This window comes from Panicum virgatum, chromosome 2K, assembly GCF_016808335.1.
Source record: "Panicum virgatum strain AP13 chromosome 2K, P.virgatum_v5, whole genome shotgun sequence".
NCBI lineage: Eukaryota > Viridiplantae > Streptophyta > Magnoliopsida > Poales > Poaceae > Panicum > Panicum virgatum.
This window is the reverse complement of record NC_053137.1, coordinates 18,335,898-18,361,696: the sequence shown is the minus strand read 5'-3', so window position 1 is coordinate 18,361,696 and position 25,799 is coordinate 18,335,898. Positions and strand designations below refer to the sequence as shown.

The 25,799-nt window shown below is 49.4% G+C and overlaps 1 protein-coding gene across 1 annotated transcript in view; it reads left to right on the top strand.

The window, feature by feature from the left end:
* LOC120669932 (glutathionyl-hydroquinone reductase YqjG-like) overlaps window positions 1-25,799 on the top strand; it is a 70,540-nt gene extending 44,741 nt beyond the window's left edge. Inside the window, exons 3-4 of the mRNA XM_039949842.1 lie at window positions 25,207-25,428; window positions 25,530-25,799. Of these exons, the coding sequence (XP_039805776.1) occupies window positions 25,207-25,428; window positions 25,530-25,664 (357 nt within the window). The 3' untranslated portion in view covers window positions 25,665-25,799. The remainder of the gene's footprint in view (window positions 1-25,206; window positions 25,429-25,529) is intronic.

Sequence of the window (25,799 nt, the reverse complement as noted above, 5' to 3'; positions counted from 1 at the left end):
CGCAGGACAAGACAGGCTCGATACTGCTCCTGCCGACCATCCGGACCCTCCTCCCACTGGGGAAGGGGTCCGGCAACGTCACATGACCGACCAAGAGGGGCGCTCAGATCACATGGACGGAGTCCCGGACCTCCCCCCTTTAGGAGTCCGGGTCCCCCACGTGTCCCCCGGACCTTCTGGTATGCACACCCGCACTCCGACCAGGGGGTCCGGGGCCGTCGCGCACCACCACTATCACGGGCACATACAGGACCCTAATCCGTAGGGCCCACCGAATGCCACCACGCCAAGTACCATGTACCAGCAATGACTACGCCGCTTGCGGGGGCTGGCAGGACGACCGCCGCAACAAGGACGATATCTAGGATGACTGTGATGCGCGCCGCCTTCCCACAGTGCACTCCCTATAGTGTCCGACCACTGTACCCCGTGATTCAGGGGAAAACGACGACTTCCATGCTCCCACTCATGTACACCGCCCCTCCTTATAACTATAAAAGGAGGAGGTGGACTTCCGGGGGCGAGAGACGCTCGGCTGGCTGGGCTCTCTGGTCTGATTGGTCTCTCGCTCTCTGGCTTCTCTCTTTCAAGAGGACGTTAAGGGACTACAGAGCACTCATCTCAACCGACTCCACTTCTAGCAGAGACTTGGGAGCTTTCCTCCCTCTCTCACCTCGCTTGTAACCCCTACTACAAGCACTCCGGGTGCAAGATAATACAGTGCCCTCGCACACCCCCTTTGCTGAACGGACGGCCCCGCGGCCGGAACCATGATAAATCGTGTGTTACTGTGTTGCCTGTTGCATCATCATCTGGGACGAGGAAACACGCAGCATTTACTAGTTGGGATCCGGACCCCTGGGTCGGGACACCGACATAATTTTAGAAAATATATGGGGCATACTAGAAAGGTGTAGGGATCTAATTAATATTAAGTTTACATGGTGGAGGGTCAGTTTCCTAAATAGCTAAAAATAGAAGGGCCTTTGAACAAAAATGACACAAAGGGGAGGGTTCTTTTAGGAAATAGAGGGAAGGCCAGGGGGTTTTGTGGCAAAAAGCCACCCTCTTTCTCCTCCCTCCACGGGAAATAGAGGAGGGGAGGGGGAGCCTCTGCGCCGGCCGATTCCGGCTGCCCGGGGCTCGGTGGCAGTGGAGCTCGTGGGGGAGGTGAGCTGCGCGGGGGTGCTACTTATAGGCCAGGAGAGGGAGCGAGGTGGTGGTGGCGGCTGGCAAGCGGCGCGGGCGCCATTAATGGCGTTTTGTGTCGCGACGTGGCGGCAGCGCTATTCGCGGCGGACCTGGGCGAAGTGACGGCTCGAGCAGGCGCGCAGGCACGTGGAGGGGCCCCGGGTGCTGTGTGTGTCGCCGAGCGGGCTCGAGCGCCGAGGGCCCCGTGTGCGTGTGCAAGACACAGGGCAGCCGGCGGCGAGGGCGGACACAGGAAGGCGGAGGTGGCGCTAGATGACGGGCGGCGCGGCGAGTCTCGGGGGTGCGTGGAACGCGTGCTGCGTGTGGCGTGGGCAGGCGTGCGCGCGTGGCAGGCGGCCGTGGCGTGGCGCGGCGTCGCGGCGTGGCACGGCGTCGCGGCGTGGCGTGGGCGTGCGCGCGCGTGCGGACAGCCCAGGGATGGCTCGGCGCGGCGAGGTTCATGGCCAGGGAGGGGCGTGAGGCAAGCGAGCTGCTTGGCGCGGCAGAGGAGAGGGAGCCGAGGTCGGGCGATGGCGGGCCGAGCGGTGCTCGTGTGGCAGAGAGGAGAAGGAGAGAGAGAGAGGGAAAAAAAAAGAGAAAAAGGAAAAATAAAGAAGAAGAAAAACAAAGAGAGGAAGAGAGAGAGAGAGAGCTGGCGGAAAATTCGGCGGCGATCACGACGGGCGGTCACGCGTGGGCGACCGGCTGCCGCGCGACGCGGGATGGGACGGCGAGAGGAAAAAGAGGGAGGGTACGGTTGGCGGAAAAAAAGAGAAGAAAAATGGAACGATGATCGGGACAGCGAAATTTTCTGGGAAAGGAATTAAAGTTAGGGTTAAATGAGCTCAACGATGAAAAGGTTTGAAAGAAAAATTTTTGCGCTTGATTTAACGTGGTAAATTTTTGGGACGTTACAATGAGGGGCTCGAGGCGCACCTGCTGGTGTGCTTGAGGGGGTGGATCGGGGATTGGAGAGGGCTCGCCGGCGATGGGACAGTGCGCGGCGGAGGGGGTGTTCGTTGGGGGCGTGCTCCGGTGAGGGAATGGCGAGGATGAGGGGCTGGTTAGCTTCACGGGATCAAGGCGAAGCTAACTAGGGGTTTGTAGTGGTTGGGGTGGGTCTAGAGCGGCGGGTCGACGGCGGACAGGGCTCGCCGGAGTTGAAGAAGAGGGTGCGGCGGTGTATGCCATCGATAGTGCCCAGCTGGGGCTATTTATAGCCCAGAAATGGAGGGGATAAGCTAGAGGAGGAGTCCAGGGAATGAGTTCGGTCGGGGAGGAACAAAACCGGCGGTGGCATTGGCTTCTCCATGGGCGGCCGGCGATGTGGCGCGAAGGCAAGCCTTCGGGGCGGCGTGGCGCGGGGCTAACAGGCCAGACAGAGGCGGTTCGAGGTGGCGGTGATGCTTGCGCTCGACGCGTGGGGCGGCGAGGTGGTTCGGGGAAGGATTCCCAGCTGCGGTCGGGCTCGCCAAAAAGGAAAACAGGGGCGGCGAGCAGCGGCGCGGCGTGGAGAGAGGAGGAGGCTCCAGCGAGGGAGAAGGTGGGGTCTAGGAGGAGCCAGGGAGGTCGGTTGGAGTTCCAATTGGCGGCGCGGGCGGCCGGTGGCGGGAAAAACTGGCGGCGGCGCTACCAGAGCTCCGGTGAAGCTGGAGCTTGAAGAAGGTTGGGGAGGACCTGTTTGTAAATTGTGAAAAATCTAGGGGCTTGAGTGTAAACTAGAATTTGCCACTAAACTAGGGCTCAAATGAAAAAGTGCCCAATATGAAAGTTGTTCAGCTTTTCAAGATCTACAACATTCCTCTTGTGCAAATTTGCACTAGATCAAAGGATTCAAAGATATTTTCAAAAATTCAAATGAACTCTAACTTATAAAAGAGAAACACTTTTTTGGTAGCAAATTACAACAAATTTAGGACTAAGATGCAATAAAGCTGCCAAAGTAAAGATTACTAGCATATTTGCAAGAAAGCCCTTCACAAAGTTGAATTTGATCCCTAAATCAAAAACTTTTGCAAAAAGGGACTCGTAATTTTTCATAATTACAAAAATACCCCTAATTTTGTACAGGAAATTTTTAACTTTCAAACAAGAATAAATTTGTATCAATGGAAAATACCTAGAGCAATCAATGGAAGATACTTGAAGAAATTCTACCCCAGCGTGTGGCAAGATGCATGAAGAAAAGATGGCCAATTTGTGAAAATCGTCCTTAGCAGTATTTTTATGCCCTAGTATTTTATAGCATATTTCTGTTGTTTGCTTTTTAGCTTGTAAACTCATTAAAAAGCAGCGGGCATATGTTGACAACCAAATTTGGCACCTGCCGAGGCTGACTGGTCTGACCGGTCGGGCCGACCGGTCAGACCAGTCTGGTCTGTGCAGTTCGAGTAGATTTAGGGTTTTTGTAAAGATTCCTTTTATAATCCTACTCATGAAGGGGTACTTCTTTCCCAGCCTATAAATATAAAGGCTAAGGCCGATTGAGGTTATTCCGAATCGAATCAATCAAAAATATTGCATTACTTTTATCTCTCAAACCCTAGCCTTTTCCAACCCTAAATTGCTTTCTTCTTTCGTCTCTATGGCGTTTGAAGATGTTCTGAGTGGCCTGCCGACCTCAGAGCAACCCTACCATGACGAGCTCTGACGGGGTCCCTCCCGAGCTCTTCATTCTAGGTTTTCAATGAAGCTCTGCACGAACCGGTCTAACCGGTCGGCGGCACCAGTCTGACCGGCCTGCCCAGAGCCTTGTGGGTGTTGATCGTTTTGATGATCGTTCGTGCATGCTAGCGCATTCGAGTGTGTTTGGCGCGATTCTGTGTCAACACATCCCAAGAGTCATTCCTTGGGGATTGCAACTACCTACATGATTAGTGCGTGGTGGCCTCCGGGACGAGTAACCCCATCCGGTGGACACCATGCTAACATTTTCCACAGAAGTCTCGAGTTGCCCTAGGATCTTTCCATTTTCAACATCAGGTAACGCAACAGCAATTTGAGCAAGTTGGGTTTCGATCATTTTGTTGAAACTTAATTGATTTTTAAGAGTTGAAGACAAAGTTTGAAGCTTTACATTTAAACTTTCCAAAGTTTTATCATTGGCCAAAAGCTTTTTATTTATATGTTCATTAATTTTAGTTTGGCCAAGCACAAGTTCCCTCAAGGGAGGTTGATTCGAATTGAAATTCGAATTGAAAGAAGGATTGTAGTTATTACCTCCCTGGAATGGTGGACGTGGCTGGTTCCACCCCTGGCATCCTTGCTGTGGACGGTACCCGTTGTTGTTGTTGTTGTTGTTGAGGTAGGCGCAGTCTTCACGGATTTTGGGGCAGTCATTCCCCAAATGTCTATCGTTGCCACAGACTTCGCATGTGAAGTGCGAACTCATGGCGTATACGAGAGCATGGATTTCTTGCTTGCTCCCTTCCTCCATCTTCTTGATGAGGAGGCCCAGTTTCGCGGCAATCATATCCATCTCCTTGATGGTATGCATGCCCTTCGTGCGGGGTTGGAGTTGTTCATCGCTCCACCCCTAATTGGAGACCATCTTCTCGACCAATGCTTTGGCATTAGCTATGGTCAGGTCGAGGAAGGGTCCTCCAGCAGCAGCATCGATGTTGGCTCTTGATGTCCTCATGAGAACATTGTAGAAGCTTTGTAGGACGAGCCACTCGTCCATACCGTGGTGGGGACAGGCTAGGATGTACTCCTGCAGCCTTTCCTAAGCTTCTGGGATGGATTCCATCCCCGTCTGCTGGAAATTTGAAATTTCCCCGCACAGGGTATTTGTTTTGCCCAGTGGGAAGAACTTTGCGAAGAACGCCTTGGAGCATTTGGCCCAGGTGTCGATGTCTTTCTCCTTGTAAAACCATTGTTTCACCTTCACTAGAAGGGAGAAGGGAAATAGACGAAGCTTGATAACATCGGCGGTGACACCCCATATCACTATGGTGTCGCAGAGCTCCAGAAAATTTTGTAGATGCGCATTGGCATTCTCATTTGGCTTGCCACAGAATGGGCTAGCCTGCACCATGTTGATGAGGCTGGATTTGAGCTCGAAGTTCACATCCCCAACATTGATGTTGAGTCCAGTGTGTAGCACCCTAATTTAAATTTCAGCAATTTATAATAAATTTAATTGGCTTTATTTAATTTTCTAAGGTTTGTTGTGTTAGACTTGCATTTAATCTAAAGTTTTGTTCCTTAAGTGATTAAAATTTTATCATAGATTAAATTTTGTTGTTGCATTCATGCTGGTGCATAGTTTCAATGATTTGAGTGTGGTTTGAATTCAAATTTGTATTTGAATTCAAACTTTGTTTGAATTAGAAATAGAAAAGATTAGAAATAGAAAAGAGAAAACCCAGATAAATAGAAAACCAACCCGGCCCAAGAACTCAAGCCGGCCCAGCGCGGCCCGGCCCCCTCTCTCCTCTCCCTTTCCCTGTACCGGCCCAGCTCGCCAGCCGTCTCCACGCGTGGTCCAGCCCAGTGCCCGGGCCCAGCATCCTTTTCCCTGGCCTGCCCCGCGCCACGCGGCCCGGTCCGCCCCGCGCTCCCACTCCGCTCAACCCGCTCAGCCTGCACGTCTCCTCCTACTCGGCCCGTGACGCGCCGAAGCCCAGCGCGTCGCCCGCGTCGCCCGCTCAGCCCGCGCCGCACTCATCTCGCTGACCAGCCTGGCCCACCTGGCAGCTTCTTCTTCCCCAACCCCCCCGCAGCGCAACGTCCGCGCGGCATCCCTGGCCGTGATCCTCGGGATCCCCTTCCGTAACACCCGAGCCGAAATCCCTAGGCGCCGGCTTTATTTGACCCCCGTGACCCCTCCCTGCGCCCTCATCCGCAGCCGCCTCCCCACAAACCCTAGCGCCGCCGCCTCCGCGCTGCTCTGTCCCGCCGCGCCCCTGCTCCGCCGTGAGCACACCGCTCCGCTGCACCGCAAGCTCCCACAAGCCCCGCAGTAGTTTCGCCGTAGTCCCAGGGAGCCTCCCAAGCCACTTGTACCCGCGCACGACCCTTACCTCGCCGGGAATTTCACCAGGACCCGCCTCAGGTGAGCACCGCCGCCTCTGAGAAATTACCTCACCACCGGCCACTCTCATACCTCCCTGACCACATGGAACTGTCGCAGGAGCACCCCGAGCCGAACTACGGTGTCCAGGCACCGGAGAACCGCCACAGAACCCCCCTCCGCGAACGCTACCCCTGCTCCGCCGCCGGTCAGCGACGCCGTCGACTTCACTCGGCCATATTCTTCGATCCACAGCTCGGTGAGCATCTCCCAGACCCCCTACTCCTTTTGCGTTGGTTAGTTTGGACCTTGGCGCGCTCTAGTGCTTAGAGCACTGCACTCCGGCGAGGCTCGCCGCCTGCACCGTCGCTCTCGCCGCCCTGTCACCTGCCGAGCCCCGCTTTTGGCCCCATTAGTTTACCCATGTCACGTAGATGCCAACCGACCCAAACCCGGGTCGAAACGACCCCCGGAGCGTCGGATTTGACGAACTCCGGCGAGCTTAGCGCTACGCCGCCGCGATCAGAACCGCCGGCGGTCTAGCGCCGCCGTCCACCCGCACCAGATGGATCCCCACTGTTCGATCCGCAGCCTACGGCCGCGATTAGAACCTGTTTTGATTAGATCCAGACCGTCAGATCCCGATCCTACGGCCGAGATCCAAAGATAACGGTTCGACTTGGATCTTTTTTCTAAAGAGACCCCCATCTTTATCGAAATCAACCCGCAGTCTGATCCTATTCAAAAATAATTACGGTTAGGTCCTGTTTTTAGCACTTTAGCCCCTGAGCTTTCCTAAATTAGCACCCGCGGTCCAGGCCCTGTGTTTTTGCACGCTAGCCCTTAGATTTAATGGTTAATTATGTTTAGGCCCTGTGTTTTTGCAGGAAACCCCCCTAGAACTTAGTTTTTATCGCAGATAAGTCCCTGGAACTTGTTTTTAGCCTAGAAAATGTGTTTTAGCTCCGTTTTAGGCGTTCTTTATGTCCACGCGATCGTTGTAATGCGTAGAATAGTTTTAGACTAGTTTAGTGTGCTGTTTCTATGTATTGATGTACTGTTTCTTAGTTTTTGTAGTATTTGCTTGTATGCTTATTATTGTGCATTGTTTTGGCCATGTGTTCGTGAGTAGACGCTGAGTTACCGGAGGAGCCCTAGTACCAGTACCCGGAGCAGCCGTCTTCCGAGCACTTTGAGCAACAGCAGGAGCAGTACGAGGAAGGCAAGTATAACATGAACAACCTATCACTTTTAATTACAATTTCATACTGCATTTAATACTGTATGCCTATAAGGATTCCCTAGCCACTTTGTATCCTTTATATATATCCTTTGGGTTGCATTTTGGTTAGTTGTGCTAGGTGCCGCGCTATAACACACTTGGTCCTTTTTAATTAATTTGATTAATGGTTTACTTGAACTTAATTCTGAGAGTGGCCCTCTGTGTGGATGAGTGGCTCACGTCTCGTTAAAAGATGGTTTTTTGTAGAAACATGGTTTAGGGGGCCAGCACGGTGCTTAGTGCTTGGTTGGCCACTCTCCATAAGGACCGGTTCATAGAGCGACAACCTGGGACAACAGCGCTACCACAAGGCTAGAATGGGATAGACTTGGTTTACTAATTAGGTCTTTTTGGTTTGGAGTAACTTACCTGCGGGGCAAGAGTAGTAAGCTTCAATGGTCCCTGCTCCTCCGGCTGGTCTGTGCTTGGTTTGCGTACCTGTGCTTGTACCCCCGTGAGGTGGGCCCATCGTCGTTGACCTAACTCTCGCGGTTACGCCTTACCAACGAGATTTTTTGTAACGTCCTCGTAGTGAGTCGCTAGTCATCTCACCTAAGGAAGTGTGATGAACCTCTAGCGTAGCTCACGACTTGTGGGTAAAGATGTGCAACCTCTGCAGAGTGTAAAACTGGTATACTAGCCGTGCTCACGGTTATGAGCGGCCCAGATCCTCCTTTTGATTAGTGGGGTTATCTCCTTCCGACGAGGGAGGTGCCTCTCGGGGTTTACCTTGGTGGTTTGGTTTGGTTCTCAGTAGTAACATGATAAATCTTGATTAATTACTATGTAACTGGGTAAATGGTAATTCATCAACTTGTAGTAAATAGTTTTAATAAAATTTTGCCAAGACTTAAAAGCTAATGCAGTCAGTCAGCCAACCTTAGAGCCTCATAGTTTGTGTTATACTTGTTGAGTACAAGTTGTGTACTCACTCTTGCCTCTTCTCTACTTTTTCCTCTTGGCTACGCTACTGCTGCTTAGTTCCTGCCGACATGAGGGAGTTCGCTCAGCGCTACCAGGACTACAAGGACTTCTAGGCATTCGTCTCCCAGTCGACGTCCCTGTGGCGCCCTGCTCAGCTTCGGAGAGTTTTATTCGTATTTGTACTTCGCTTCCGCTGTATCAGACATTTTTGTCATTAATGTAATAAATAACATTCGTATTTCGATTTATTATGTCTTATTCGTGATATGTGCTGTGATATACTATTCGTTCTGTTGTATATATGTGTGACTTGATCCTGGCACGTATATGATTGTTCGGTTTATGTTCTTTTATAAACCGGGCGTTACAGAGTGGTATCAGAGCCGTATCGACTGTAGGACGAAGCCTAGATAGAACTGGTCGAGTTTTAGGACTTCTTCTCTCCAATCCTTGCCTGCTGAAACTATTTTACTATTATACCCCTTGAATTCCATGACTTTTACCCGTCTTACCTTGATTTCTCTCTCTCTAAAGAATAGTTTTCGTAGATTTGGCCTGAATCATTTATCTGACCACCATGGGTATTAGCTAGGCGACCTTTTTATAATAATACGATAGCACGCTCTGCGACGCGTTGTGTTAGTCGAGTCGTATGTTAAACTCGGCTAAGTTGTGAAAATTGTCTACTTGTTATTATGCAAATGTTTGATTTGGATCTTTGGTTGATTGCATAGATTAGCAATTTAAATTTGTTTAAAGAAAATCACTCTTATGTTAAAGTTAATTAATTAATAAAATGAGTTAGATCGTTGGGGGTAAAACAGTCCACTCCATCCTGTCTACTTTATCATGGCTGAGTCTTTTTTTTTCGCGAAGAGTTATCATATCCATCTGAATTTATTCCTGCAATATCCTTACTCGTGAAATCTTTTGTCCAAAATCAGATGGTGAACACCAGGCGTGGTTCTGACCAGCAGGGGCAGAACAACCAGGGTCAGAACACCCAGGGGACCGGGATCCCGATGCCGCCGCCTTTGACTCCGGAGCAGTACTTCTAGCTCCAGATGCAGATGATGGCCACCCTGAACAACACTGTTCAGGCACTTCAGCAGGCTCACACTCAGCCTCCGCCTCCTCCACCGCCGCAGCCTCGCGACAGGCATGCTGAGTTCCTGAGGGGCACCCGCCGACGTTTTCTCACACGTCCGACCCTCTTCAGGCTGACGACTGGCTCCGTGCAGTGGAGCGCCAGCTGGACATCGCCCATTGCGATGATCGTGAGCGTGTCTTGTACACAGCAGGACAGCTGCGAGGGGCAGCTTTGGACTGGTGGGAGTCCCACCCAGTTCAGGACCGCGAGGCTCTCAATTGGCTCCAGTTCCGGGAGCGGTTCCGCAGCCACAACGTCCCCGCGGGCGTTATGAAGATGAAGCAGAAGGAGTTTCTTGCACTGAAGCAGGTAATCTTAGATATAATCATTCAGCGGTTTCTTTTGAGCTAATGCCCCTTGTTCTATCCTTATGAATCTTGAGTTAATCTTTCGATATCTATCTGTCTTTGTCACTTCAGGGGACTATGTCGGTCACGGAGTATCGTGATCACTTTCTGCAGCTTGCTCGCTACGCCCCTGCCGATGTTGCGGATGACCGCAAGAAGCAGGAGCACTTCATGGAGGGTCTTGAGGACTACCTCTAGTACGCGTTGCTCAACCTCCGCTTCGACGACTTCAACCATCTGGTTGACAGTGCGCTCAACACTGAGCGCAATCACTTGGAGATGGAGGACAAGAAGAGGAAGATTGTCCCCGTTGCTTCCGGCAGCAACACTCGTCCTCGCCTCCAGCAGCCTCAGCAGTACCAGCAGCCTCAGTACCGGCCTCCTCAGCAGTACCAGCAGAGGCCACCGCAGCAGTACCCGCCTCGACAGCAGCAGCAGGCGGGGCAGGGCCAGAGGTTACCGGCACCTCCGGCTCGTGCTGCTCCACCGGCACCGCAGGCACCACGTCCGGCAGCTCCTACCAGACAGCAGGCTCAGGGACCCCCTCGCACCTGCTTTCACTGCGGCCAGCCGGGGCACTACGCCAACGCTTGCCCCCGGAAGGCGCAGGCGGGACAGCAGGGGCGCCCAGCTCAGCCCAGGGCGCCAGCACAGGGTCGGGTGAACCACGTGACGGCCGAGCCAGCGGCCGAGGCTCCCAACGTGGTTATTGGTACGTTCATGGTTAATTCATATCCAGCTACAGTGCTTTTCGATACTGGTGCTACGCATTCCTTCATTACTCAGTTTTTTGTCGAGCATCATGGTATTCATACTAGCACATTAAAGAGGTGCCTGTTAGTATATTCACCGGGAGGACAGTTGAGGTCTCACACTTACTGCCCGAGAGTCAGTGTTTCCTTGAGGGGAGTAGAGTTCTGTACTGATCTGATGGTGCTAGACACCAAGGGCATTGATGTCATACTGGGAATGGAGACTCTGGCCAAGTGGGGAGTCCGGATAGATTGTGCTCAGAGGACAGTCTTGCTATCAGCTTCCAGTGGCCAAGAGGTCGTTATCAGTGCAGTGGAGCCTTCTGGATTTCTTCATCAGATGGAGGCTAGACCCACGGACGGTATTCGCGTGGTGTCTGAATTCCCGGATGTCTTTCCGTAAGATCTGCCAGGTATGCCGCCTGAACGCGCCATTGAGTTTTGTATTGATCTCTTGCCTGGCACAGCTCCTATTGCAAAGCGGCCCTACCGTATGGAACCTATAGAGCATGAAGAAGTTAAGAAGACTATTGATGAGTTGCTAGACAAGGGCTATATCCGTCGCAGCTTCTCTCCTTGGGCTTTTCCATTATTGCTGGTAGATAAGAAGGATGGCTCAAAGAGAATGTGTGTTGATTATCGGGAGCTGAATGTAGTCACTATCAAGAACAAGCATCCACTGCCCCGTATCGAGGATCTCTTTGATCTGCTTCGAGGTGCTCATATATTCTCGAAGATCGATCTTCGCTCGGGCTATTTTCAGCTGAGGATCCGTCCTGGGGATATTCCGAAGAAGGCATTCACATGCAAGTACGGGCTATATGAGTAGTCATGTCCTTCGGCTTGACTAATGCCCCGGCCTACTTCATGCACTTGATGAACATGGTCTTCATGGATTATCTGGATGTCTTTGTGGTAATTTTCATTGATGATATTCTGATCTTCTCCAAGACAGAGGAAGAGCATGAAGAGCATCTAAGGCTCGTGTTGCAGAGATTGAGAGAGCATCAGCTATATGCCAAGTTCAGCAAGTGCGAGTTCTGGATTGACGAGGTTCCATTCCTCGGTCATGTTATCTCTTAGGGAAGCATTGCTGTTGATCCGAGCAAGGTGAAGGATGTGCTAGAGTGGGAGACACCGCAGACAGTAAAGGAAGTCAGGTCATTCTTAGGCTTAGCAGGATATTATCGGAGGTTCATTGAGAATTTCTCCAAGATCGCGAAGCCTTAGACTTCTTTGCTGGAGAAAAATGTGGCTTTCGTGTGGACTGATGAGCGTCAGATGGCCTTCGATGAGCTGAAGAAAAGGTTGACTACGGCGCCAGTCCTGACTCTGCCAGACCAGACGAAGAGGTTCACGGTATATTGTGATGCTTCGAAGGATGGTCTTGGGTGTGTTCTGATGCAGGAGGGCAGAGTGATTGCTTATGCTTCACGACAGATACGTCGGCATGAGCTGAATTATCCCACTCATGATCTTGAGTTAGCCGCAGTTGTGCATGCTCTGAAGATTTGGAGGCATTACTTGTATGGACAGCGGTGTGATATCTACACTGATCACAAGAGCCTCAAGTACATTTTCACGCAGAATGAGCTGAACATGCGGCAGAGAAGATGGCTAGAGTCGGTCAAGGACTATGACCTGGAGATTCACTATCATCCGGGCAAGGCCAATGTTGTAGCAGATGCTTTGAGCAGGAGAAGCTATGTCAACATGGCCGTGGCTTTCCAAATGCCTCCAGAGTTATGCGAGGAGTTCGAGCAATTGAGTTTGGGCTTCTTGCATCATACTTCCAGTGCAGCGTTTGAGGCAGTACCGACTCTAGAGTCAGAGATCAGGCAGCATCAGAAAGATGATGAGAAACTGCAGGAGATCCATGAGTTGCTCAAGAAGGGCAAGGCCCCACACTTCAGAGAGGATGATCAGGGTACTTTGTGGTACAAGAACCAGATCTGTGTTCCGGATGTGAATGATCTCCGGAAGTTGATTCTGAGTGAGGCCCATGATACAGCATACTCTATTCATTCGGGCAGCACGAAGATGTACTATGATCTGAAGGAACATTTCTGGTGGTATGGGATGAAGCGTTCAGTGTCAGAGTACGTGGCTATTTGTGACACCTGTCAGCGTGTCAAGGCTGAGCATCAGAGGCCAGCAGGTTTGTTATAGCCTTTGAAGATTCCAGAGTGGAAATGGGAGGAAATCACTATGGACTTCATTGTTGGATTGCCTTGTACTCAGAAAGGGTACAACTCCATTTGGGTAGTAGTGGATCGGTTGACGAAGGTTGCTCACTTCATTCCAGTGAACACTACTTACTTCGGTGCTAGACTTGCAGAGTTGTACATCTCTCGGATTGTCTGCTTGCATGGTGTGCCCAAGAAGATCATATCTGACAGAGGGTCTCAGTTCACTTCTCGGTTCTGGGAGCAGCTCCATGATTCGTTGGATATGAAGCTGCGTTTCAGTACGGCTTATCACCCTCAGACAGATGGGCAGACAGAGAGAACCAACCAAGTGTTCGAGGATATGCTGAGAGCTTGTGCCATTCAGTACGGTACTAGTTGGGATAAGTGCCTATCATATGCTGAGTTCTCATATAACAACAGCTATCAGGCCAGTCTGAAGAAGTCCCCCTTTGAGGCATTGTATGGCAGAAAGTGCAGGACTCCTCTCTATTGGGATCAGATTAGTGAGAAGCAGCTCTTTGGCCCTGAGATCATAGATGATGCAGAGCAGATGGTTCAGGCTGTGCGAGAAAATCTGAGGATTGCACAGAGCAGACAGAAGAGCTATGCAGATGGCAAACGGAGAGACCTGACTTTCAGTGTTGGTGATCATGTGTACCTGAAGGTGTCTCCGATGAGAGGAATCCGCAGATTCAATGTCAAAGGGAAGTTAGCACCTCGGTATGTGGGGCCATTCAAGGTGCTAGAGCGGAAAGGCGAAGTTGCTTATCGCCTGGAGTTGCCCCCCAGTCTCTCAGGAGTTCACGATGTCTTCCATATATCTCAGCTGAAGAGGTGTTTGCGAGTACCCGAGGAGCAGGCACCACTGGATGGAGTAGATGTGCAGGAAGATCTGACTTATACTGAACATCCGGTAAAGATTCTGGAGACATCAGAGAGGGTTACTCGGAACAAGCACATCAAGATGTGCAGAGTTCAGTGGAGTCACCACAGTGAAGCTGAGGCTACTTGGGAGCGAGAAGATGAGTTGAAGAAGACATATCCAGATCTCTTTGCTAGCCAGCCCAGCTAAATCTCGGGGACGAGATTTCTTTAAGGGGGTAGGGTCTGTAGCACCCTAATTTAAATTTCAGCAATTTATAATAAATTTAATTGGCTTTATTTAATTTTCTAAGATTTATTGTGTTAGACTTGCATTTAATCTAAAGTTTTGTTCCTTAAGTGATTAAAATTTTATCATAGATTAAACTTTGTTGTTGCATTCATGCTGGTGCATAGTTTCAATGATTTGAGTGTGGTTTGAATTCAAATTTGTATTTGAATTAAAACTTTGTTTGAATTAGAAATAGAAAAGATTAGAAATAGAAAAGAGAAAACCCAGATAAATAGAAAACCAACCCGGCCCAAGAACTCAAGCCGGCCCAGCGCAGCCCGGCCCCCTCTCTCCTCTCGCTTTCCCTGTACCGGCCCAGCTCGCCAGCCGTCTCCACGCGTGGTCCAGCCCAGTGCCCGGGCCCAGCATCCTTTTCCCTGACCGGCCCCACGCCACGCGGCCCGGTCGGCCCTGCGCTCCCACTCCGCTCAACCCGCTCAGCCCGCACGTCTCCTCCCGCTCGGCCCGTGACGCGCCGAAGCCCAGCGCGTCGCCCGCGTCGCCCGCTCAGCCCGCGCCGCACCTCATCTCGCTGACCAGCCTGGCCCACCTGGCAGCTTCTTCTTCCCCAACCCCCCCGCAGCGCAACGTCCACGCGGCATCTTCGGCCGTGATCCCCGGGATCCCCTTCCGTAACACCCGAGCCGAAATCCCTGGGCTCCGGCTTTATTTGACCCCCGTGACCCCTCCCTGCGCCCTCATCCGCAGCCGCCTCCCCACAAACCCTAGCACCGCCGCCTCCACGCTGCTCTGTCCTGCTGCGCCCCTGCTCCGCCGTGAGCACACCGCTCCGCTGCACCGCAAGCTCCCACAAGCCCCGCAGTAGTTTCGCCGTAGTCCCAGGGAGCCTCCCAAGCCACTTGTACCCGCGCACGACCCTTACCTCGCCGGGAATTTCACCCGGACCCGCCTCAGGTGAGCACCATCGCCTCCGAGAAATTACCTCACCGCCGGCCACTCTCATACCTCCCTGACCACGTGTAACCGTCGCAGGAGCACCCCGAGCCGAACTACGGTGTCCAGGCGCCGGAGAACCGCCACAGAACCCCCCTCCGCGAACACTGCCCCTGCTCCACCGCCGGTCAGCGACGCCGTCGACTTCACTCGGCCATATTCTTCGATCCACAGCTCGGTGAGCATCTCCCAGACCCCCTACTCCTTTTGCGTTGGTTAGTTTGGTCCTTGGCATGCTCTAGTGCTTAGAGCACTGCACTCCGGCGAGGCTCACCGCCTGCGCCGTCGCTCTCGCCGCCCTGTCACCAACCGAGCCCCGCTTTTGGCCCCATTAGTTTACCCATGTCACGTAGATGCCAACCGACCCAAACCCGGGTCGAAACGACCCCCGGAGCGTCGGATTTGACGAACTCCGGCGAGCTTAGCGCCACGCCGCCGCGATCAGAACCGCCGGCGGTCTAGCGCCGCCGTCCACCCGCACCAGATGGATCCCCACCGTTCGATCCGCAGCCTACGGCCGCGATTAGAACCTGTTTTGATTAGATCCAGACCGTCAGATCCCGATCCTACGGCCGAGATCCAAAGAGAACGGTTCGGCTTGGATCTTTTTTCTAAAGAGACCCCCATCTTTATCGAAATCAACCCGCAGTCCGATCCTATTCAAAAATAATTACGGTTAGGTCCTGTTTTTAGCACTTTAGCCCCTGAGCTTTCCTAAATTAGCACCCGCGGTCCAGGCCCTGTGTTTTTGCACGCTAGCCCTTAGATTTAATGGTTAATTATGTTTAGGCCCCCGGTTTTTGCAGGAAACCCCCTAGAACTTAGTTTTTATCGCAGATAAGTCCCTGGAACTTGTTTTTAGCCTAGAAAATGTGTTTTAGCTCCGTTTTAGGCGTTCTTTATGTCCACGCGATCGTTGTAACACGTAGAATAGTTTTAGACTAGTTTAGTGTGCTGTTTTTATGTATTGATGTACTGTTTCTTAGTGTTTGTAGTATTTGCTTGTATGCTTATTATTGTGCATTGTTTTGGCCATGTGTTCATGAGTAGACGCTGAGTTACCGGAGGAGCCCCAGTACCAGTACCCGGAGCAGCCGTCTTCCAAGCACTTTGAGCAGCAGCAGGAGCAGTACGAGGAAGGCAAGTATAACATGAACAACCTATCACTTTTAATTACAATTTCATACTGCATTTAATACTGTATGCCTATAAGGATTCCCTAGCCACTTTGTATCCTTTATATATATCCTTTGGGTTGCATTTTGGTTAGTTGTGCTAGGTGCCGTGCTATAACACACTTGGTCCTTTTTAATTAATTTGATTAATGGTTTACTTGAACTTAATTCTGAGAGTGGCCCTCTGTGTGGATGAGTGGCTCACGTCTCGTTAAAAGATGGTTTTTTGTAGAAACATGGTTTAGGGGGCCAGCACAGTGCTTAGTGCTTGGTTGGCCACTCTCCATAAGGACCGGTTCATAGAGCGACAACCTGGGACAACAGCGCTACCACAAGGCTAGAATGGGATAGACTTGGCTTACTAATTAGGTCTTTTTGGTTTGGAGTAACTTACCTGCGGGGCAAGAGTAGTAAGCTTCAATGGTCCCTGCTCCTCCGGCTGGTCTGTGCTTGGTTTGCGTACCTGTGCTTGTACCCCCGTGAGGTGGGCCCCATCGTCGCTGACCTAACTCTCGCGGTTACGCCTTACCAACGAGATTCTTTGTAACGGCCTCGTAGTGAGTCGCTAGTCATCTCACCTAAGGAAGTGTGATGAACCTCTAGCGTAGCTCACGACTTGTGGGTAAAGATGCGCAACCTCTGCAGAGTGTAAAACTGGTATACTAGCCGTGCTCACGGTTATGAGCGGCCCAGATCCTCCTTTTGATTAGTGGGGTTATCTCCTTCCGACGAGGGAGGTGCCTCTCGGGGTTTACCTTGGTGGTTTGGTTTGGTTCTCAGTCGTAACATGATAAATCTTGATTAATTACTATGCAACTGGGTAAATGGTAATTCATCAACTTGTAGTAAATAGTTTTAATAAAATTTTGCCAAGACTTAAAAGCTAATGCAGTCAGTCAGCCAACCTTAGAGCCTCATAGTTTGTGTTATACTTGTTGAGTACAAATTGTGTACTCACTCTTGCCTCTTCTCTACTTTTTCCTCTTGGCTACGCTACTGCTGCTCAGTTCCTGCCGACACGAGGGAGTTCGCTCAGCGCTACCAGGACTACGAGGACTTCTAGGCATTCGTCTCCCAGTCGACGTCCCTGTGGCGCCCTGCTCAGCTTCGGAGAGTTTTATTCGTATTTGTACTTCGCTTCCGCTGTATCAGACATTTTTGTCATTAATGTAATAAATAACATTCGTATTTCGATTTATTATGTCTTATTCGTGATATGTGCTGTGATATACTGTTCGTTCTGTTGTATATACGTGTGACTTGATCCTGGCACGTATATGATTGCTCGGTTTATGTTCTTTTATAAACCGGGCGTTACACAGTGGCCACATTGTCGGTGGAGGGGATGGAGAACTCGTGGAGAGTCTTTTCAGCCATAGCCTCAATAGCAAGTGGTGCTTCTAAAATGGGTTACTGTGCCGGGAAAATAGCGAGAGGAGGAACAACACGAAGTCGTGCCCTTCTCACGAGCTTCTCTAGATTGTCTGTGTAGTTTTTCGGCAGGGAGAAACCAGTCATACATTACCCCTGTCTTCTTTCAAATCAAAAATAAAAGAAGACATAAAGTGACATTAGCCTGAAAGCATAATGATTATATCTTGAGTTCAAAGCCTATATTAATATCAGCACAATAACTTTGTTCACATGCCATCCCTGGCAACGGCGCCAAAAATGCTTGTTGACATTTCTTAAGTCACTACCGGGTTTGCGAAGACCTTGGCAACAGCCTCAGAAATGCATGTTGGCGGTCCTTAGTGCAATCACTAGAAATGAGGGTGCCGACCCATCCTAGCAACTGCACCCAAGGGGTGCCACTCTCGTGGTATAATCTATACGATTACAGATGGATCCGCAAGAACACGGATATACTGTTGTAGCATTTCACCCGAAGAGTCAGGGTATCGTTATTAATTTGTTCCCAAAGGATGGCAGTGGCAAGGGTATTGTACTTAACATTAAACATGACATTGTGCCTCAAGCAATAGGCAAAACTCTAATAGGGGTAAGTCAAGATAAAGAAATAAGCAAGGATAATGCAACACAGCACACAACCACACTCCAGGAGGAAGGAATAAAAGAGAGAAACGACAAAGCAAAGGACTAATCTATCCTATGTTAAGTCAGCTGGAGCTTAGGCTAGGTTAAGTGCCCTAGTGCTTCTATCCAAAGCTGGGGTCATGTTAGGACATGGTTAGGACTACAGGTGCCAGGAAAATGGGATAGCGGGAAGAAGGTCCCGCACCAGAGTACATCCAGTCCCGTTACCTCTTTGCATAAACTCCTACACCGAACCCGAACGTTGCGGAATATGCTAAACGCAACACAGCTGTTACGCCAGACGGACAGGGCTGTCAAAACCTGCTGTCTACCCCAGTCACACCATGGAGCACGGTCATATCCGAAGGATCCCGCATACTCGAGCACCACGCTTGTGCATGAAGTCACTACTCCAGCATCCCCGGGTCTCCCACCCTTCAGATGGTCAAGTAAAATGCTAGAGCAAGCCCAAAAGCACAACGAACCCCTATCCGTACCCGGATCATCTTGCCTAACCAAGACCTTAGCATAACTCATGAACAAACTAAGCATAGATTGATAAACTATCAAAATAGCAAAGCAACCATGGCATAACTCTATATTATGAATAGAAGTCTGACAAGTTGAATACAAAGCCATACCAGGAGCCGAGGATTGCTCAATGACCCCGAGGACGACTTGTTTCGCTAAAGAGAACTAGCCTAGCGCCACTACCTAGCTAAGAGAGAAAGAGAGAGAGAGAGAGAGCCTCCTTGGAGAGAGTGGAATGAGAGGTGTGTGTGTGTTGAGAGGGGTGAGAGGGGACCCTATTTATACTAGTGGAGGTCGGTTCCCGCCAAATGCACGTATGGAAGGTGATCATGAGACTTGGGGGTGACTCATCCTCAAAATGTACCTGGACGGGAACCAAGCCAGGTTCGGCCAAACCCACCTGGCTGGCCCTCATCCTTATCCTTCTCTGGCAGGCTAACAGGTGGGCCCTTGTTTCATTCCTTGTGTGCATTATGCGTGGCGCGCCCGTTTGCTCTGCCAGATGGGCCCTTTTTGTAAGTGTGTGACGCCGGATGCGATCTTCTGCGTAGTTGTATGGCATCTGCTGCGTGTTTTCATCTTATTTTGCCCTTGCTCATCTAAAATCATACAAATTCGAAAACAACTATGGAGCAAGGTTAGTGATACAAATATGTGAGTAAGGCGTATAGTTTTCCTTTGTTAATGAGTCTAGTTGACAGTAGGATTTGGCACTTAAAGACTGTCAATAGTGGGCCAATTATAATTGAAATACATATAGCACCACCTGCTGACCAGCAAAAGCTGGGGCCCACTGGGCCCAGCCATGGTCGGCCGACCACCATGGCCGCCCGAGCATGGGTAGGCCCCAATGTGGCCCAGCTTTGGTGCACGGCCTCCTTGACCTGTCTTGAGCCCAAATCCGCGAGACACGTCGGCGTCCGCGAGGAAAAAAGAGGAGTTCTCGTACCTCTCTTCCAGAAAACCTAAACCCTCTCTTCTCCACCTTGTTTCCATCTACTCCCAAAACCTCCATAGATCTCCAGCAGCATCCCACCATCTGAAAATCATGGCTAGCGAGGGAAACCCCAAAACCGTAGCCACCACGCCGGCCGCAACCTGTCCTGCAAGTCCTCTTCCGTCCGGTGTTCCAAACCCTGCCGCTGACGCAATGATAGAAGGCAAGGTGACCTTTGTGCAGCTCATGGCGATGATTCCTGCTGTAGGGAGCAGCGTAGGGCCGGTGAGCGCCACCCACCAGTCAGCCGACCACCCTGGTCGGCTGACCAGGGGGCGTGACCCCCATCGCCCCCACTCTGCCGCAAGGTCACCCTCGCCTCTCAAGATCAGGAAATCTAGAGCACGCGCGCAGAGCCCGTACGGAAGACCCTCCAAGGAGGCTCCGTCCCCATGGAGGCCGATCGCGAAGCAACTCTTCAAGGATGGAGCGGCAGCAGGATCCTCTGCGCCGCCTCAAAATGCGCAGATCGCTCCCGTACCACAGAGGAGCGCTCCAGAGTCTGTACAGGGGGCAACCCCAACTCAAACTCCAGACGCTCAAAGAAGGAGCGCAGCCACCAGTCCATCCCCCAAGAAGACAATATCTCAGTCGTCGCCTGCAAAGCCCAAAGGCGACGCTGCACCAGAGGGACCTACCATCGCTGATCTCACCGTGATGGTCCAGCAGCTGCGCCTGGAGAATAGGCACCTTGAGGACCAGCTCGCGGAGAGAAAGATTTAGGTCGAGAAGCTTCGGGACGACCTCCGTCTTCTGTGTCGTGGTTTGAGCGCTAAGATGAAGCGCTTGTATGAGGCTACGGGTCACAAGGACCTTTATTTGGAGTTACCTCCTAAAAAGGTCATTATCATTAGTTTAGTTCGGGTGCTAGTTATTTCATTTAGGTTTAGTTCGGTTTAGTCGCGCCCCAAGTCTATTTAGTTTGTTTGGTTTGATAACTTTGGCTCCCCGGTGTTAATGCCGGCAGAGCCCCTTTATCTTTCATATTTTGTTTTGTCTATGATCGATGAGCAGGTCGAAAACAAGTGTGGGGGGGGGAGATCCCGTGATGCTGCACATTCACACTACCATCATATTCACACGTCACGCGCACCTCTTGCTCCGACGCCTGAGTTTGCACTACCTCACTTGTTTCCTCCCTTTAGCGTTTCTAAACATGAGCACAATGTTCCAAATATCTGAAACTATTTAAGAATATGCTAACAGGAGTTCCAAATGAATGCTTGCATAAATGTTTTTCATGCTGCACTTAAGTTTGTGAACTATATCTTATAGGACCCCGTGATGCTTAGTTGTTGACTAACGTGATATGTCTGGTTTAAAGTTGCTCATCTCTTTCGTGTTGACTAGTTTGGGAATTTTATTTATAAAAACAAAACTGAGTTCATGGTCTTTCCACTTTATATACCGTCCTACCAAAGCCATATGATACTTTCCACTTGAAAATCCTATGCATATGTCCCTTGACTACGTGTTGAGCTTGATCAAATTTTGTGACACATCATGGTTTACTCTCTTGATTAAAGGTTATATGCTCAGATGAGACCCATGCTCCTTAAATACTGTCTGACAATAGTATTAAAAAAAAGAGCAAGAAAAAGGAAGATGAAAAGATGGCATGCCAAAGAAGCATGACCCAAAAAAAAAGAGAGAGACAGAGAAAAGATGGCATGCCAAAGAAGCATGACCCAACCAATAAAGTCAGACATGAAAAGGAGCATGCAATTATCTGTGCACTAACCTAATCAGTTCATAAGTATAAGTATCAACCTGTGGATCCAATCTTTGACCTTGCAACAGATTTGAGTCAAGCAGATGCCTTTTCACTCTACCAACTAAACTCCACATACGCGATCAAGGCCGGTAGGTAGAGTAAGGGTAAGTTTTGGTAAGAAGTTATGAGTGACATTGAGAGATCTATAGAAAAGAGTAAGACCATGAACACTTTTTCTATAAAAATTCTTTCAATAATCCCCAAGTCTGGCAACTTGACAGGATGACACTTGAAGCCAAGATAATTCCGTTCTTCAACAATTCAAGACATCATGGTAGACACATTCAAGTTCACAAGCAAAAGCAAGGTATGGAATAACTTTTGTGCAGTATGTTCTATCAGGAAGATGCCAAGGCACCTTAGTCCTGACCTTTACTCGGGATGAGCAAAGGGCCAAGTGTGGGGGATCTTGTTGACGGTCACTAACGACCTATTTTGACCGTCAACTCCTGCACAAAATTGAACCATAATGTGGAATAAATGCTAGGATAGACTTATTTACTAACGAATTCTATAGATGATGTTCTAGAATGTGCGCAGGTGATTTTTAGCTAATTTTGCAGCATAATGGTGTGGCATGATCCAAGACACGACGTTCCAGCAAATCAGAACGCGACACATGTCAGAACATGGATTAGAGGGCCCACCAGAGCAAGAAACCGACATACCAGAAGCCAAGACAAGTGCCAATGACATGTGGGCCCAGAATACAACCCAACCGAAGAAGGCCGAGGTCGGTTGGGCCCACAAGGTGGTCGGTCGACCACCCTAGTCGGTCGACCAGCCTAGGGGCCCCACCGACTTATGTCTTCGACGTGACAGCTCCTCATTGGATGTATAGGTCGGTTCTTGGAGGTACACCTGCAGATGGAGCTCCCCTTGGCCATGGCTCCCTCCTATAAATACAAAGGGGGGTGAAGGAATGAGACAGGCACCACACAGAACACAACTCACCTCTCTTCTCTTTGGAGCTTGGAGGCCTTCATCCTAGATGCTTTAGGCAGCCTAGGAGCTGTAGAAAGGATAGAAGGAGAGTGAGGAGGAGTTGGGGGAAGTGCCGGGCTTGTCGGCACTCTTCTCCGCTTGTACCTCAACGGATGCTTATTCGATTGTAAGTGTTCGAATCTTTCTTATTTAGAATTAGAGTTTTGTTGCAAGTTATTATTTTTGCCTTATATGAATTGAGTGTATGCTTAGAATAGCGTTTGATCCTAGCTTAAGACCCCGGATAGAGAAGGCAAGTCTTGGCCAGGGCTAGGATTAGTACGGAATAGCGTAGATGTGGTGTCTAGGCTAGACTACACCACTCAGTTGTCTGGTAGTCCCACGATTTGTAGAGGTAGCCGGCAGGTGTTGACAACCCTGTTCGAGCCCTAGAATTCCTCCATGTTCGTATACTGGATAGAGTCTGATTATTGGAGCTATCGGCTTATTTAAGCCGATCGATACCTTTAGCTCGAAGTATATAGCGAAGTAGTTCTTCCTCTAAACGTAGATTCTAAATCTTAGGAAGTCCTCTCTATTCCACCCCTTCTGCACCAATGTGTGTCCCCTTGGATGAGCCTGAACCTGTAGATAGTGTACTCACGTTCCCCAGTGGATACGATACCCTGGAATACTCTTGGGTGAAAGCTACAGCGGTATCCGTACGCTTGCGGATTTTATTCGTGACGTTATAAAGTACCAACAGCTATACTAGAAGGGAGAGTACAACAGTCTCCTGCAGAGAAGAATCTACGAGTATGTACGAGAAGAAGGAGGGAAAATCTCATACACCCCACCACTATTGTTGATGAAGTTGAAAGTGATCAAGCTTGTTCGGGTGAAAATGAGAATGACCAGTTATCTGAGTCAGGGGGAGAGATAATGGATCACTTGAATGACTTGCCTATTGCTCTAAGAAGACAAGCAAGGAGCACTGCAGGTAAACGTCCAGTGAGATATGGCTTTGAAGATAATTGTGAAGATGAGCATAGTAATGAGGAACATAATTATGTGTTATATGGGTCCTTACCATCTAAGTAACGGGCATTTGTGACAACATTGCAATCGGTACAAATTCCAAAAAACTGGAAAGAAGCAAAACAAGATTCAAGATAGAGATAGGCAATGCTTGAAGAGTTGGCAGCACTCGAGAAGAATGACACATGGGAGCTCGTACCTTCTCCTCCTGGGAAGAGGGTGGTTGATTGTAAATGGGTATATATTGTGAAACAAAATCCTAAAGGAAAAGTGGAGAGATATAAGGCAAGGCTATTAGCAAAAGGGTACAACCAGACATATGGGATCGACTATGATGAGACATTTGCACTGGTTGCAAAGATGAGTACTGTGAGGACCTTGATTTCCTATGCTGCTAACTTTGATTGGCCATTATATTAATTAGATGTTAAAAATACATTCCTTCATGGTGATCTTAAAGAGGAGGTTTATATGGAAATCCCACCTGGATTCACTACTGCTGAAACAGAAGGTAAGGTACTAAGATTGAGAAAATCTTTATATGGACTAAAACAATCGCCAAGAGCGTGGCTTGATAGGTTTAAACATGCAATGCTTGATATGGGATATAAGCAGTGTAACGGAGATCATACTCTGTTCTATCTATGTTCCAAAAATCACATAACTATCCTAGCCGTCTATGTTGATGATATTATTATTACTGGAGATGATACTTTGGAGATGGTACGATTGGGAGAATTTGAGAAAGGAGTTCGAAATTAAAGATCCGGAACAGCTTCGATATTTTTTTGGGGATTGAAGTAGTGAGATCTCCTAGAGGGATCGTGCTCTCACAGTGGAAGTATTTCTAGATCTACGAGATGAGATGGGTATGCTTGGGTGTCGTTCAACCACTACACCAATAGAGCAAAACCACAAATTGGGTGCTGAATCTGGACATCCTGTAGATAAGGAGAGATATCAAAGACTAGTGGGGCGCCTCATCTATCTATGCCATACAAGACCAGATATAACATATGCTGTGAGTGTAGTAAGCAGATACATGCATGACCCAAGGAGTGATCACATGGATGCAGTCTATAGAATCTTGAGATACTTAAAGAGGAATCCAGGCAAAGGTTTGCTGTTCAAGAAAAATGGACATCTGAATGTGGAGGGTTATAGTGATGCAGATTGGGCGAGCTGTCCTGGTGATAGAAGATCAACTTCGGTCTATTGTGTATTTGTTGTTGGAAACTTGGTGATTTGGAGAAGTAAGAAACAACATGCGGTATCACGCTCTACTGCAGAGGCTGAGTATAGGGCTATGTCACAGAGTCTGAGTGAACTATTGTGGGTTAAAAATCTTCTAACTGAGTTAAAACTCGAAGAGGTCAGTTCTATGAAGTTGTGGTGTGATAACAAATCAGCCATTAACATTGCCAACAACCCAGTTCAACATGATCGAACCAAGCATGTGGAGATCGATGCTTCTTTATTAGAGAAAGGATTGATGACGGGACTCTAGGGTTTGTAACTTCTGAGGAACAAATTGCTGACTGTCTAACAAAAGGGTTGAGTGTTAAAAGGTGTGTGTCTTCATGTGACAAGATGGGCATGATAGGTATATACGGCTCATCTTGAGGGGGAGTGTTGGTGTGTGTATGTAATATAGTTATATATGCAGGGCTAAAATGTAAAAGGGTGAAGAAATAAGAAAGGCATCGGGAGAGAAAAAATCACCTGAGAGGATTTCCCCCAAATCTCTACACTACCTAATGCGTTGTGTCAGCAGGTTCTGTGGGACAAGCAGCTCAAGACCATTGTTAACAACGAGAGCTCCGGGATCATCCGGATGCTCAACACTGAGTTCAACGAGTTTGCAGAGAATCCTGGCCTGGATCTCTACCCTGCTCATTTACAGGCCTCCATTGATGAGATCAACGAGTTGGTGTATGAGGGGATAAACATTGTGTACAAATGTGGCTTTGCAAAGCAGCAGGGGCCATACGATGAGGTAAGTCGATCGGTTATCCACGGCTTCTTGGAAATAAAATTAGGTGTGTTTCCTGTGTTTGACCAGCACTACTACTTCTTTTGTTCTGAATTTGTTTCTAGGCTGTCACGAAACTGTATGAAGCTCTGGACAAATGCGAGGATACTCTGAGCAGGCAACGCTTTCTATGCAGCAATCAAATTACAGAGGCAGATGTTCGCTTGTTTACAACTCTTATAAGATTCGATGAGGTATGAACTTTTTTCTTCATAGAAAGAAGGAAAACATATTTGTAAAATCTGTCATGTTCGAAAAGTATTTTATATAGTCATAGCTTGTTGTGCTGTTCTTACGTGTATGTCACTGGCTGACCTGATTACAGCATTATATTA